Source organism: Neomonachus schauinslandi, chromosome 10 (assembly GCF_002201575.2).
Source record: "Neomonachus schauinslandi chromosome 10, ASM220157v2, whole genome shotgun sequence".
In the NCBI taxonomy this organism is placed as follows: Eukaryota; Metazoa; Chordata; class Mammalia; order Carnivora; family Phocidae; genus Neomonachus; species Neomonachus schauinslandi.
This window is the reverse complement of record NC_058412.1, coordinates 7,812,447-7,828,039: the sequence shown is the minus strand read 5'-3', so window position 1 is coordinate 7,828,039 and position 15,593 is coordinate 7,812,447. Positions and strand designations below refer to the sequence as shown.

The 15,593-nt window shown below is 46.4% G+C and overlaps 1 protein-coding gene across 4 annotated transcripts in view; it reads right to left on the bottom strand.

The window, feature by feature from the left end:
* The window catches only part of ATP6V1C2 (ATPase H+ transporting V1 subunit C2), a 53,450-nt gene extending 51,899 nt beyond the window's left edge, over positions 1 to 1,551 (bottom strand). For all 4 annotated transcript variants that reach the window (XM_021697762.1, XM_021697763.1, XM_021697764.1 and 1 more), the window contains exons 1-2: positions 1,467 to 1,551; positions 148 to 302 (exon numbers count right to left, since the gene is read on the bottom strand). In XM_021697762.1, coding sequence (XP_021553437.1) covers positions 148 to 285 — 138 coding nt within the window. In that variant the 5' untranslated portion in view covers positions 286 to 302; positions 1,467 to 1,551. The remainder of the gene's footprint in view (positions 1 to 147; positions 303 to 1,466) is intronic.
* Positions 1,552 to 15,593: the final 14,042 nt, after the last annotated feature.

Here is a 15,593-nt window from a genome sequence, read left to right as displayed (position 1 = left end):
TCCAGACCACTGACTTGCCCTGTGCATCCTCACCCCCAGGCTGATCCTCAGCATTGCTGTCTTGGCCCTGTTATTTTCTCCTTGGCTTCCCAGAACACACCCACCCACCCCAACCCATCACCTCCTTCATCCTCTCCAGGATTTTACCTTGAAGTCAGGAATCGAGAATTTGGTGTTGTAAGACAGGTTGGACTTGGAGGTTACGGTGTTCATCCTCTCCAGAGCTTGTAAATTCTCCTGATCACCAGGGGCAGAAATTAACCAAAACTCGGACATGCTTCCCATCTTCTTTTATCCAGTTACTGACCAGAACCACAGCAACATACACAAACAGAAACAGGAGACAAGTGTCAAATATCTCTACTCCTTCACCACTCCCTTCCCTCAGAATTAATCCTCTCCAGGATGTGTTGCTTTTACCGTTTCCCATTCTTTGCCCCTTTGACCTTCCAATTCAGATTCTCTAGTTCCAAGGACACCATATGCACAAAGCAATGCTGTTTCTTATCTCAACTCTGAAAGCCCTCAGGGCTCCACAAAGACTCCCAAGCCATCCATAGGGTGGTTCTGACCGGTTTTAAGGGTTGGGGGAGGCGGTTGGGGAGAACCAGATTGCTGTCCCTTTAACTTCCCCCTCTCCTGACACCATAATGCAAATGGGGGAGGGGGGCACAGCAAGCCCCGCATGGGGCCCTCTGAAATAGTTTCTTCGTTTCCATGTTGTACTTCCCGGGATGCAGGATGGGGTGAAGGCAGGAATGAGACAAGGAGGCAATTTCACAACAGGGGCTCGGACAAACCCCAGATCTTAACTGACCAACCTTGAGAATGGTGCTAGCCTTAAAAACAGACTTCAGAAGAACTTTATTTTTCCCAAATAAAAAGAAAAAAAGGTGGTGGGATGACTACTAAAGTCCTTTTTCCGTAAGACCAGGTGTCCACTCTGCAGAGGTGGGTAACGTGCTGGGCCTGGCAGTGTCCGTTCGGCGTCTGCAGCTTCCAAAGGCGATTAGTTCTGCTCATTCAAACGTGCACACACCCACACCTCTCTCCCCCTCCGCCCGTTCCTCCCTTCCCTGCGCCTGGCAAAACGCGTCGGACGGCTAGGGGGGGAAACAGGGTGACAGCCAGAGACCCGTCCTGGAAGCTTTGCTTTTTGACTCCCCTAGTCCCTCCCAATCCCGCGCACTACCAACGCAGTTCCTCTCGGTCTCGACTGCTGATGGCCTGGGGACAAACTGGCCCCACGCGCAGAAGCTGGGGAGATGCCACCTGACCGGCCCCGGGAGGGCGCCGCGGGGGCGCCGGGTCCCCGGTTCCCACGGAGAAAGCGCGGCCCGGGACGGCGTGCGTGGACGGAGGCGAAGCGCGGACCCGGGCGCGCGTGGTGGCTCGCGCTGGCTGGCCCCCGGCTCGCGCCTCTCCCGCCGCCGCCCCGCGTCCCCGACCCCGCGGTCGGTGCTTACCGGGAGCCGGCGGCCGCGAGGGCGGGCGTGCGTGCGGCGAGCGAGCGCAGAAGCAGAGCGCACGGCCGGCTCCCGGGAGGCAGCGGCTTCTGCGCCGCGCCCCGCCCCGGGCTTTTATCCCGAGCGGGGAGGCGGCCCTCGCCCGCCCCTCGGTCATTTGCATACCGGGCCTCCCGCCTCCCGCCGTGGCTGGCCCCGGGGCTCCCGTCCGGGCTGCGGCCGCCGCGCGTCCGGGTGCCGCGCGGGCACTGGGTCCACCCGCGGGGTGGGTGCCGGCGGGATTCTGGGGAGCATCGGGCGGGGGGCGGGGTGTCTCCAGCCCACAGTGTAGCGGGGCACACCGGACGTGGACGACCGAGAGGAGCGGGCGAGGCGAAGTACCCCGGACGGGGACGCCCGCCCCCCGCGGCCGCCGCCTCGCTCTCCACCCCCACCCTGCGGTGACCCGGCACGGGGGCTCGGGAATCATCGGGCGAGAGGACTGATCTGTGGGAAGAAGCGCAACAGGTCCACCTATGTTTTGGGCACTCACCTGGGCAGAGCACCAAGCCTTCCTGTCCTTGTGGGCGTGAGCTTGCCCGGGTTGCCGAGGAAACTCTCCAGGGTCCCACGCGCCCACCTCACCTTACCCCCCTTCGAAACTGCCCTGGCTATAGGAGGGATTTAAAATGTAGTGTCTCACTACCGCGATGTGGGTTCATGATCCCTGCTGCTTGGAAAAAAAAAAAGAGAGAGAGAGAGAGAGAGGGAAACCCCAGAAATTAACCTGGGAAGGTTAAAACACAAAAACTCTGAGAATTCATTTTCTCCGGAGTAAGAGGAGGAAACGTGCGTGTATCCTTCCCTATGGACAATGTTTTCAGTGGTTTCTGGGAAAGATAAAAATCTCAGAATTATCTTTGGTGGGGGGTATTGAAGAATTCCTTGAGAAATGAGCTCCCCCTTACTAGATAAAACTACTCAGACTATCAGCCTAATTGCTGGGAATGCTTTCGGAATTTGCAAAGAATGGTAAGGTGGAACAACAGACGCTGGGATGAGAAGGCTCAGATGCAGCACAGAATGGTGGCTTGTAAAGGTCACAACATGTCACACTGCAATCCTATTGTGGGTTCGGAATTAGCAGTTTGGAACTCCCAGCACCTGCATGGTGCATCATCATTATTGGGACACTCGTGGGCATTAGTCAGTCCTTGCAACATCTTCCTGAGGGAGGACACCTGAAACCAAGGGATGAGGAAACTCGGTGTGTACAGGGAGGTAAAAATGGTAATTCCAGCGAAGGAGTGGCCTGGTTGGACCTTGAATCCGGGGTCTTCAATCTTGTACCTGACCCAGTAATGTCATTTTTTTCCAGCTAGGCCAAACGGAATCATAGAGCTGGGCACAAAACTCATTTACAAACAAGGGGAGGGATGTTCCAGAAGTTACATGAATTGCTGGGTGTCATGTCACTGGTTAATGGCAGAGCCATGAGGGGGGACTTAGGCCTGGGATCCAAGGGTCCTTTGCCCTGCTCCCAGCCAGCCCGTGGGAGAATGTGTGCTTTCTATTTCAGTCAATGTTTTTCTTCAATATTCCAAACCATCGCCCTGGCTTCTCAGACGTTGGGCAACACATTTAGAAGTATTCCCGCCTTTGCTGATGGCACCGTTCTTTCTATAAATATGGCTTCCTCTAACAAGCTCATTTCATGAAATAAGAGTTGGACACAAAATAACATCTGGACATCCGATTAAGAAGTTATTGAGGACCTACCGTGTTCCTTGTCTTACTTAAAATCTTCCTACTCAAAATCTAAAATCTTTCTGATTATGGTACATCTTGGGCTTCTTGTTACACATTGGAATTTGTGATCGCTTGGCTTGTTTCAACTAACTTTTTTCTGCTTATAAAGGTAATTCTGTGCTGCTTATAGAGGATTTGGAAAACATAGAATAGTATAAAGAAGAAAGTCAAAAAATCACCTGTATTTCCAACAGTCTGAAAATAACCATGTTAACATCTCTCTTTGTTACTTTTTAATGCGTATTCATGTATACAGACTTAGACTTTGGGGCAGGATTGAGATTAGATACTATCCATAAGGTTTGGCATCCTTCTGTTGACTGTTTTTAAAGATCAAAAAATTATCAAGCCTATTTTATCAGTGAAGGATAATCCAATGTCATCAGCAATTTACCCAGCTCGGAACTGGAGTCAGGTATATTTGATTTCAAAGTCAAATAAAGAGATCTTGTTGGACAACTTACATCTTAAATAAAAGGAAAAAAAAAAAAAACAGAGAGAGGGAGGGAGGGAGAGAGATGAAAACAGCACTGTCTTGCCCCAAGGTTCTTTCGATTTGCAGTTTTCAAAGGCAACATCTGTACTCATCAGTTTTGAACGGACTTGTGTTATTCTGTCAAGTTTCCCTATAATCAATCACCTTTAACACAGAGAAATAAGGAGATATTCACCAAAAGTCATGGAGCCTCTTCCCTTGATATATCTGGAGAATACAAAACAGCATTCCCACTCTATAAGGAAAGCGGTTCCTTTTCATGTATCAGCCCGAAGCAGCATTTAACAACCCGTGTTCAGTTCCTCCAACTGTCCCCACACTCCCAAAGTCTCTGAAATCTCCACCTAAGTGACTTCAAGTTTATGCGCCTTGACCACTACTTTGAAAATACCCGTAGGTTATGGAAAGTGCTTCATAGACACACCCTGAAAGAACCCAGTTATAAAGAACACGATCTCTTCCTGGGAATAAAGGCAAGGGAGGAAAGGCTATCAGCTTGGAATCATCTCCAGGTTATTATGAATTTGGCTTTGGCTACCTAGTCCAGAAATGTTTCTGCAGTTGGCACTGGTTATGTATTGAGCCAGCTGAAGTCTATGCAAGATGGAACAGTCCCGTCAAGTTTGGGAACTAGAAGGACCAGGCTGGCCTACTTGGTCTGCTCTTCTCCAGCCTCTCCCAGATGGTGCCCTTTGGATCTCTTTGTTACTTCGTGGAGAGAACCCTCAGAGGATACTCCTTACAATTAACACAGACACATAATTCCGTCTGCAGGTGGCTCAGGTGGATTTTTCTAGGCTTTTCCAAGAAGAACCCAGGGAAGTTTCTCAATAAGGACAGCTCTCTGGTGGAGATAAATATAAGTGGAGTTATCTGCTGAGTCAGTAGGGTGTTGGAGAAACAGAGTAGCTTTGGTATCAGGCAATTGGATGAGCCACTTAGCCTTGCTGAGCTGTGGGTTTCCCCTCTGAAAACAGGGGAACAATTGTGCACATCTTTCAGGCTTGTCCTGCAGGTGAGAGAGAATAGCATTGGAGGCACCAAAGACAGTGCTTGGAAGCTGGGTGTGCTCGTGAATGTTCCCTTTACTTCCTGCTCCCTCTCTTTTCTGAGATGTTCTGTGGGGTTTCACACCTTAACCGTGGCCCTTATAATAATGCCTCAGTGACGCCCAGCATCCTTCTCCATGGGCCCAGAGTATTTTGATCTGCGTCTTTACATTCAGCCAATACCCTTGTGATTTAAGGACAGCCATCATGATGTCTTTCACTCTTTGGTTGGACAAACCAAAGGCCGTGAATTCTCATGATTTATTTGCTCAAGTGTACAGAGTTAAGGAGAATGCTCATTTAAGGGGTGATTGTTGTTTTTTTCAGTATCTGCAAGGCAGTGGGGGGAGCGCAAAAATAAATCAATTTTCAATCTAGTGATAGAGAAAAGCAAGTGTGGTGAACAGAATTTTAAGAAGTCCTAACTCACTAAGGTATGAATACAAACCCCGGAGCAGGATGTGAGACATGCATAAAAATGAGGTGTAAGCGTTCAAGAATGCTATGATCCTTGTTTCACAGATGAAGAAACAGGACCAAGGAGATTAAGTGATCTGAGCAGGAGCACAGTTAATGGTAGACCTGGAACTTGAACTTCATTCTTCTACTTCTGAGTGCATATTGCTCAACCAGATCTCCAAAGAAAGAGTTACTAGCACTCCATCCATGATTCCCTTCCTGGCTCTTCCATTCATTAGCTGAGCGAACTTGGACAAGTGACTTGACTTTGGTGGGCGAAAAAACAGGGTGTAGAACGTACCTGTCTTCTAAGGTTTTTCCAGGGATTCCATGATATGGCACAATGACCAGCCCATATTAAGTACTTGGTCAAGGTGTGCTATGAGTATTAGCTCCCTTAGATACTCTTTGCTTCTTTTCCTTCCTTTGCCTCTCCTTTCCAGGTGCCTTTTTCCCCTCAGAGGGTTCTTCTGCAAGACACTGATTCTGCCCTGTTGTCAACACGTGGCTCATTTGTCACTCATGCTTCAGTCACTTCAAACATGTCTTTGATGTAGTTAGCCTTGGAGAAAGGAGAGCACAACAAGTGTTTCAGGGAGACGCTATAGCGATGAGCCACGCAGGGCTTTGGGTTCTGGCTTTGGAACTAAGAAGATCTGACCTCACGTCCCGTTTCTGGTGTTTATTAACTTGCCATGGACCCAATCTCCTTGTACTCCACTTTCCTTGCCTATAAAATGGGGACTTCCTTTTTTTTTTTTTTTAAAGATTTTATTTATTTATTTGAGACAGAGAGAATGAGAGAGACAGAGAGCACATGAGAGGGGGGAGGGTCAGAGGGAGAAGCAGGCTCCCTGCTGAGCAGGGAGCCCGATGCGGGACTCGATCCCGGGACTCCAGGATCATGACCTGAGCCGAAGGCAGTCGCTTAACCAACTGAGCCACCCAGGTGCCCCTAAAATGGGGACTTCCTAAGAGAGGGGCACCTGGGTGGCTCAGTCGGTTAAGCATCTGCCTTCCCCTCAGGTCATGATCCCGGGGTTCTGGGATCGAGTCCCACATTGGGCTCCCTGCTCAGGGCGGAATCTGCTTCTCCCTCTCCATCTGCTTCTCCTCCCAGCTCATGCTCCCTCTCTGTCTCTCTCTCTCTCAAATAAATAAAATCTTAAAAAAAAAAAAAAAAAAAACGGAAAGAGAAGATGTGTGCAAATGTCCAAATGTGCCCGGTCCCAGCGTGCTCGTCTTTTTACTCTAGATCAGAGGCTTCTGCCTCACTCACTGTCACGTTCTTGGGGCTGAGTAGATGCTCAGGCAATATTTTTTTGGATCACCTAAAGCAAGGAGCTTAAACGCCCAGGACTGCTTGGAGAATCAGGGGAAGCTGAGTGAGAATTTTTTTGCTCTGCTTAAATCGATTCTGTTGTAGAAATTTTAAATGGTTTGACAAGGTCATGAAGATAGACCTCTGTGTGTGAATAGTGGCTCTGTATGTTAAGCATGAGTGACATCCACAGTCATTTAATTATATTTACGAGACTGAAAATTGGAGACACGGTACATGCCCAACAAAGGGGGGTTGGGCAAATTAATAATGGTATAATCATGCTGCCATTGAAAATGTTTTAGATGGGGGACACCTGGGTAGCTCAGTTGGTTAAGCGTCTGCCTCCGGCTCAGGTCATGATCCAGGGTCTGGGATTGAGTCCCGCTTCTGGTGGGGTGCCTGCTTCTCCCTCTGCCTGCCGCTCCCCCTGCTTGTGTTCTCTCTCTCTCTGACAAATAAATAAAATCTTAAAAAAAAAAAAAAAGAAAATGTTTTAGAGGAATAGTGACATCGTTAAGATTCCAACTTTGTAAGAAATAATATGTAAATGTAACAAATACAATACATGCATCAATATCCACCTTAAAAGGAAATAAATTAAGATGTTAGAAGAAGTTATTGCTGGAAAATGGGATGATAGGTGTGTCTTTCCCTTTGATCTTTGTATTTTCAACTTTTTAATCATAAGTCATTTTTTAAAAGATTTTATTTATTTATTTATTTATTTATTTAGAGACAGAGAGACAGCATGTGTGCCCACGCATGTGTGGGGAGGGGCAGAGGGAGAGGGAGAATCTCAGGCAGACTCCTCGCTGATGGTGGAGTCTGACGCGGGGCTCGATCTCATGACCCTGAGATCAGGACCTGAGCCAAAACCAAGAGTCAGATGCTTAAGCGACTGAGCCACCCAAGTGCCCATAATAATTCATTTTTAAACTCAAGAAAAATACTGCACGATAGTAAAATTGACAGCCATCTAGACCACCATCTGATGCCAACCACTAAAGTGCAATAATGTCTCTACACGTCCCATCTCCTGTTCCAAGCTCTGAAATCTACCATCTCCCACTATCCCTGCCTTTCCCAACTCTTAAGCTCAAATAGTCAAGGAGAGGCTGCCTTCTTGATCTGTTTCTTTTACCTGGTCTTAATATTCATTTGTACATCTGAATATTCCCGTCCTCTGTTCCTGCCCAGGCAGAGCATGATCAACACTTTATTCTAAGAGGCCAAGTATTTAAGGCAATTAGAGACCTCTTCATCAGCTCCAGTCTTGCTTTTATTATTCAGCCTTATATAATGATTATTTATTTGTCTCTTTATAGTTAAATTGTAAGTGCCCTGAATTACCTTTTCCTGATTTGACTTATTTTATTCTATTTTATTTTTTTGTCTTTCACCTCTCTGAGGAACCTGGAACAGGCCTGGCATACAGCACACATTGAAAGGTTGTTAAGTTAAGCAACTATTTGTTATTTGCTTTCCTAGCTCTATTATAATCATTTAAAAGGCTTTCGTAGCTTTATTACAATCATTTAAAAACATGAGGTGGAATGTTTCCAGGTGTTCTGTTCTTCAACCATTCCTCCTAGTAGCTTCCTAATAGCCAGTCCCAAGTGTGCTCTACAGTTTCTCCCTCCAGAGTGCCTCTTAAACTTGCCCACTGTTCTTCTTGTCATTTCCCAGTTCTGGACTATCATCACCTTTGCTCCCATTTCCTGTAGTGGTTGAACTGTGCTCCCCTCCCAAATTCATGTACACTCAGAACCTCAGAATGGATCTTATTTGGAAAAAGGGTCTTTGCAGATGTTATTAGTGAAGGATATCAAAATGAAATCATATTGGATGTAGGGTTGACTCTAAATCCAATGACCAGGGTCCTATAAGAAGAGGAAAGGAAACAGAGACACAGAGGGAAGAAGACCAGGTAAGACAAAGGCAGAGGTTGAAGTGGTACAAGCCAAGGAGGACCGAGGATTTTTGGGGCCACCAGAAAGCAAGGAGAAGCAAGGAAAGGTCCTCCCTAGAGACTTCAGAAGGAACATTGCCCTGCTGACACCCTGACTTGGAGCTTCTAGGCTTCAGAACTTGAGAGAACAGATCTCTGTTGCTAACCCACCCAGTTTGCGGCACTTTGCTAAATTAGCCCTAGGAAACTAACACATCTCTCTATCACCCAGGGTTGTGGTTTCTAACACATATCAGATCACATCATGCCTCTGCTCAAAAACCTCCAATCATTTCCCATTGCTCTTAAGATAAACTCTAAAGCCCCATTTCTCACATAGAGGAAAGAAGTTACAAATACGGAAAAGGAGAAAACTAGAACAAACCCTGTGTTGCTGGATTGGGACTGGAGGTGTCAGTAATGAGCTCGTAGATTTTAAGGTGGATGTGTGGATGGGTGGATGGATGGATAGCTAGACAGACAGATACTTTCTTACCTCTGTTCATTGAGAGAGCCTAGAAGCGATGATTTACCAGTAGCACTGAGAGCATCAATAGTCCAGATCTTGATTTCTAAATACCGTTATCCACTAAAAGGAACCAGGGAACCAGGGAGAAATGGGTAGTTCCAGAACTGGAATAGGGCACAGCAAAGGGACATAATGTCTTCTTACTTACTTACTCTTGAACTGTTCAAAATAATAATAATGTATATATTACATATATAGATATATGTATCTCTTTTTATATAGTCTCATCATATATCTATATCTATGGAAATTCCTTGTGCTATTCTTGCTACTTTTCTGTCATTTTGAAATTATATTAAAACGAAAAGAAAATCTCCCTTCACGGGCCTGCAGGAAGTGGAAGTGAGGCGAGAGGTCCTGTTTCCCACCTCCACTCACAGCCTGGCCCCACTCTTGGCCTTGAGGTCACTATACCTCTATCCCTGTTCACTCAGTCACCACAGGAAGCCACAGCCCCCCCTTCCCCCCGCTATCACCGTTTCCATCTCACCCCTTCTTCTGTCCATCTTCCTATCCCTCCTCAAGCCCTCAGCCCCAGTACCTGTGCTCTCTGTAACTCACAACCCTCATCGGCAAACCCCTCGTGTTCCAACTCTTTCAGTCTCCCTCATCTTTTTGTGCTGACCTCAACCTGGCTTCCCCTGAGGCCACGATTTTCCTCAGAGCCCTCTCTCAAGTTGAGGCTGTTTTTGCCCCCATACCTACTAGCACTAGGTCTCCAGTGGGAAGTACCCTCCTCGCTCCTTCTTGCCACTTTCAGGTTCTTCTTCCTCCAACCGCCCTCACGCCTCTCCCTAGCTTTGAATCTCCGCCTGTCTCATCTGATGGAACTTCTCTGCGTCCAGCGGAAAGGAAACGTTTTCTAACTGTGCTGCCTTCCCTATGTGGCAGCCTCTAGACTTGTGTCTATTGGGCACTTGTGGCTAGTGACCCTAAGGAGTGGAATTTTACATTTCATTTAATTTGTATTAATTTAAATTTGAATAGTCACACATGGAGGGTGGCTGCCATATTGGACAGTGCAGCTTAGACATACTACCCACTTCCGCTTAGTATGGTGCTCTACAGACCCCCAAAGCACTCCCTCTTATTCCTCAAAGAGATTAGTTCCTCATTCTTTCTCTTAATGCTTGGTGATGGCACCATATACTGAAATGATTCTGGCCACACCCTGGTCTCTTACTTTTTTGAACCCTTCTCCTTCAGGGATGGTGCCCATCTGCCTTTTATTCCTGCGGTCTTAGCCTTTATCATTACCACCGACTGGGACCCCTCACTGGTCTCAATACCCTGAGTCTGCTCTCCGACCACTGTCAAATCCAAAGATAAAGGGACTGATCTTCCTCTATTGCCCAAAGAGAACGAGACCTTCCCTGCCTCCCTTTCCCTTTAATAGAGAATTTGCTGGAGAAAAGTATGTTTGTAAACCCTACCTCTCCTTTTGACATGTATATAAATCTTTTTTTAAAGCTACAGAAGCCTCTGGCCAACAGTGCAACCCAGAGAGGTCTTCCTTAAGGCCTCGGGAGCCACTTCTTTGAAATGTAAACATCAAGGACCAAACCTTCCTGTTACTGCTTGTCATAGAAATATGAAAAGTTTCTTCTTTTTTTCTTTCTTTGGATAAAGGCAGTTAGCCAACACAGGTGGCTACCTTAGTTACCAGGTGGATTATTTTTCCCCCAACAACACCCCCTTATTTTCCTAGTACCCTACCTGTCCATCCCCCTGGGACCAAAATCCATCGGTCCTATCATTGTCCGTCATCCTGTCATGCCTGCACTTCCTTCCTTAAAACTTTCCGGTCCATATTGTATCTACTCTCTTGCCCACCCTCTCAGCTCTCTTGACCCTTACTTGCTTTATTTACTTGATGGCCAAAAAAATCCAACCCTGGGAAAATCCACCTCTAGGCCTGCACTGTGTCTGCCTCATGCAGCCAGCTGTAAGTAGCTGGAGGCAAACACAGGACCACACTGATTGGTCTTGGAGGAAACAGAGAATATGTCACACCGAGATATACGCCACTGGTCATAGATGTCAAGTGAAACTGTAGGGGAGGAAAAATTCTCCTCCACCCTATTTGGATCTCTGGCTGGACCTAAGAATTAAATTGGCATAAGACAGATTAATGGGAGAAAAGCACAGAATTTTTATTAGATTTTTACATGTACATAGGAGCCTTCACAAGACAATGAAGACCGGAAGACCAGACCAGAGCAGGAAGGTTTTATTCTCTTAGGCAGAAGAATAATCAATTTGTGAATTGATCAGACAAAGGGGTTTGGACTAGGTGTAGTAGGTGGTGAAGAAGTAAGTAGGAAGATAAAGGTTAGTTTAAGTAGGCTTGTTTGTACAGATTTCTTGGCTCCACATTCCCCTACAGTGTCCCTTGACATTTATGACCAGGACCATACATTGTGCCCTTGATACTGTCTGGCAATGTACTATATTTCCCTAATCCATTTTGTCTCCCAATCTTCCGGACAACTATTTCAAACTCTCCTCTCTCCTTGTATGTTCAATTTCTCTTCTCCCACCTCTGATCTCAACAGAGAACTTTGGTAACTCCCTGAGAAAAAGAAAACAGTCAAAAGAGAACCTCCACAAGCTCCCACCAGCATCTATAAAAATTAAGTCAAAATGGATCACAGACCTAACTGAATGAACTGAAGCTATAAAATCTTTAGAGGAAAACAGCAGTAAATCTTTGTGATCTTGGGTTAAGAAAAACTTTCTTAGATATGACACCAAGATCACAAGTAACAAAAGAAAAAGAAATTGAATAAAAACAAAAATAAAAAATAAATAACTTCTGTGCTTCAAAAGGACATTATTAGAAAATGGAAAGACAACCCACAGAATGACAGAAAATATTTGCAGATCATATGCCCGATAAGGAACTTGTATCTAGAATTTATAAAGAACTCTCATGAACTCAATAATAAAAAGGCAACCCAGTTAAAAATGGGCAATGGATCTGAATAGGCAGTCTCCAAAGACGATACATAGAAGGCCAGTAAGCATATGAAAAGGTACTCAATATCATCCATCATTAGAGAAATAAAAAAAATCACTATGAGATACCATTTCATACACACTAAGATGGCTATTTTTTTTTTTTTAAAGAAAGAAAACAATGGAGTGCCTGGGTTGCTCAGTTGGTTAAGCATCTGACTCTTGATTTCAGCTCAGGTCATGATCTCAGGGTCTAGAGATCGAGCCCTGCGTCGGGCTCTGCACTGAGCATGGACCCTGCTTGAGATTTTTCTCTCTCCCTCTCCACTTGCCCCTCCCCCCTCTTTCAAAAGAAATAAATAAAATTTGAAAGAAAGAAAGAAAGAAAAGGAAAGAAAGGGGGCGCCTGGGTGGCTCAGCTGGTTGGGCGACTGCCTTCGGCTCAGGTCATGATCCTGGAGTCCCTGGATCGAGTCCCGCATCGGGCTCCCTGCTCGGCGGGGAGTCTGCTTCTCCCTCTGACCCTCCCCCCTCTCATGTGCTCTCTCTCATTCTCTCTCTCTCAAATAAATAAATAAAATCTTTAAAAAAAAAAAAGAAAAGGAAAGAAAGGAAGGAAGGAAGGAAAGAAGGAAGGAAGGGAGGAAGGAAGGAAGAAAACAAGTGTTGGCAAGGACATAGATGGGTTGGAACCCTCATACATTGCTGGGGGGAATATGAAATGGTGCAGCCACTTTGGAAAACAGTTGGGCAATTCCTTAAATGTTACCTAGTCACCAGATGGCTCAGTGATTCCACTCCTAGGTACATAACAAAGAAATGAAAACAATGTCCACAGAAAAACATGGACTCATGTGTTAATAACAGTATTATTCATAATAGCCAAAAAGTGAAAACAACCCAAACGTCCATCAGCTGGTGAAGAGATAAATAACTTGTGGTATGTCCATGTGGTGGCATATTACTGGACAGTGACAAGGAATGGGGTGCTGAGGCAGGCTTCGCTATGGATAAACCTTGAAAACACGATGCTAGGTAAACGAAGCCCATCACAAAAGACCGTGTATTATTTGATTCCCTTTATATAAAATATCTAGACTAGGCCAGTCCACTGAGGCAGAAAGTAGATTAGTAGTTGCCTAGAGTTGGGGGAGAGGTTGGGTAAAAATGGAATGTGACTATCAATGGATATGGAATTTGCTTCTGGGGTCATGAAAAGGTAAACCAGGGCGCCTGGGTGGCTCAGATGGTTAGGCGTCTGCCTTCGGCTCAGGTCATGATCCCAGGGTCCTGGGATCGAGTCCCGCATCGGGCTCTCTGCTCCTTGGGAGCCTGCTTCTCCCTCTGCCTCTCTCTCTCTGTCTCTCATGAATAAATAAATAAAATCTTAAAAAAAAAAAAAAAAGAAAAGGTAAACCAATTGTGGTGATGACTGCACAACTCTATGAATATACTGAAAAGTATATGGTATGTGAATTATATTTCAATAAAGCCACTTAAAAAAGGAAAGCACCTGCAGATACCACGTACTAAAAAAGTCGCCTAAAAACAAACAAGTCTCCTCGAGCATGACCTGCCTGTGAAACCCTTCCAGGTCCTTGTTTGGATTTCTACACCTCCTGGCATCTCCCATCCCTCCCTTCACGGCATGCAGTGCGTGAGGCTGTGGTCCTTGGTCATCCGTCTGTCCCCGCAGCTGGGCCGTGAGCCAGCAGAGGCCATGAATCACTCACTCTTCCCTGCATCACCAACAGCCCGCACAGTGCCTGGCACAAAGTAGGTTGCCAGGAAATGTTTGTTTAATAAGTGGATTCTCATAATGATCTTGAAAAGTATTATATTTAATAAGTATACCAATCAAATATTTAATTATTCGATAAACATATATTGTCCATTGCCGTGAATAACATATCCTTGATTCATAAACTGCTGATAAACATTGCCGAAACTATGAATCTAAGACCCAGGCTGCGCCCCATAACTTCAGAGGTCAGGAATGTCAGTCTCTGAACACTCGACCTCTATCTTGATCGAAACCCTGCACAGCCAACATTTTTGAGGATCAAGCCACTGTGTAGGTGGCTGGAGTGACAGGCCTTGCCCTAAACCCCACTGCGGTCAGCTCTGGGGATGATCCAGGTCCTCTTGATCTGAATCATCTCTGTGCCAATGGACTGGACACAGTGTCCCACATGGACTGGGTCCTCAGGAAGGCTCGTGCTATGGGTTATTCACCTGGGTTCCTGGGGAGACCAGCAGGCCAGTGGGAGAGAGTCTGTAGGCAGGTGAGCGTGGGTGACAACAGGGGAGGAAGTAGCCGATCCTGTCATCCTTGTCCCTTCGCCCCAGCACCTTGGGAGAACACTGTGGGAGGTTCCCTACGGTGCAGATGAGGCTCCTGCCCAACACTTAAAGAGGTTGTAAAGATCCCTTTTAGAACTACCGGAGGCACCTGTGAACGTTTGTGCTGCTACGCACGACCTCTCCCCATGCATTTTTCGGCAGGAGTGACACACCGACACGTAGATGAAATAAAATAGAATGAACTAACATGCCATCTTTTTGAAATACATCATTGTTTTTAAGGTGTGTTCATGTGAAAAATGAGCGCCACGATCAGGGAATTTTGAATGGGAATGTTATAAAGGAACGATGGTTCTCCACGACCAGGGAAGAGCAGCACAAAATTCCCACAAGTCTCTGCTTTATGGAAGTCTGCAGAACCTGTGGACAAAGTGAAGCAGTTCACATATACTGACTTACAGAGTGGGGCTTTCGAGGTGTTAGTAAAACCAGGGGTGAAATCTCTAGGCAAAGCCTTCGCGGTCCAGCTGGGTATGAGCCTGAACCCTGTGTCTTGTGTCCATGGGTTTGAAGAGGCTGTTGGGGACCCTCATTTCTTTGACTAGCCCATCCTACCCTGCAAACTTCCTGGTCATCCCCACTTTCCCCCACCCTGCTCTCCTCTCTCTGTTCTTTCCAGAACACTCTGTGTCCTCCCTCTTGTCCTGAAGCCTCAGGGATCCTGGGAGCCATCTTCCAAGGCAAGCTGCCCAGCTGCATGTCAGCCTTCCTCTGCTTCCCACTGGGACCCTCCCATGAGGACAGCTGTAGGGACCGTGCTGCCACACCAGATGCCTCCAAGAGGGTGACTGTGGAGACCCCCTCCCCGCCGAGGCTCCTGACATCCATCTGACCACCACCCTCTGCCCCTCCTAGGAAGGGACAAAAGAAAGGAGAGACATGTGTCCCTGATGATAGGTCCTCAGAGACGACAAGACCCATCAGGGAAAGACCCGTGGCTGCCTGCTTCACTGCAGGGTGAAGCTAATCAGCAGTATTTCCTGAATGAAAGAAAGAAAGAGAGAGAGAGAGAGAGAGAGGAAGAAAGAAAGAAAGAGAGAAAGGGAGAAAGAAAGAAAGAAAGAGAGAAAGGGAGAAAGAAAGAAAGAGAGAAAGAAAGACAGAAAGAAAGAGAGAGAGAAAGAAAGAAAGAGAGAAAGAAAGAAAGAGAGAGAGAAAGAAAGAAAGAGAAAAAGAAAGAGAGAAAGAAAGAAAGAAAGAAAGAGAGAAAGA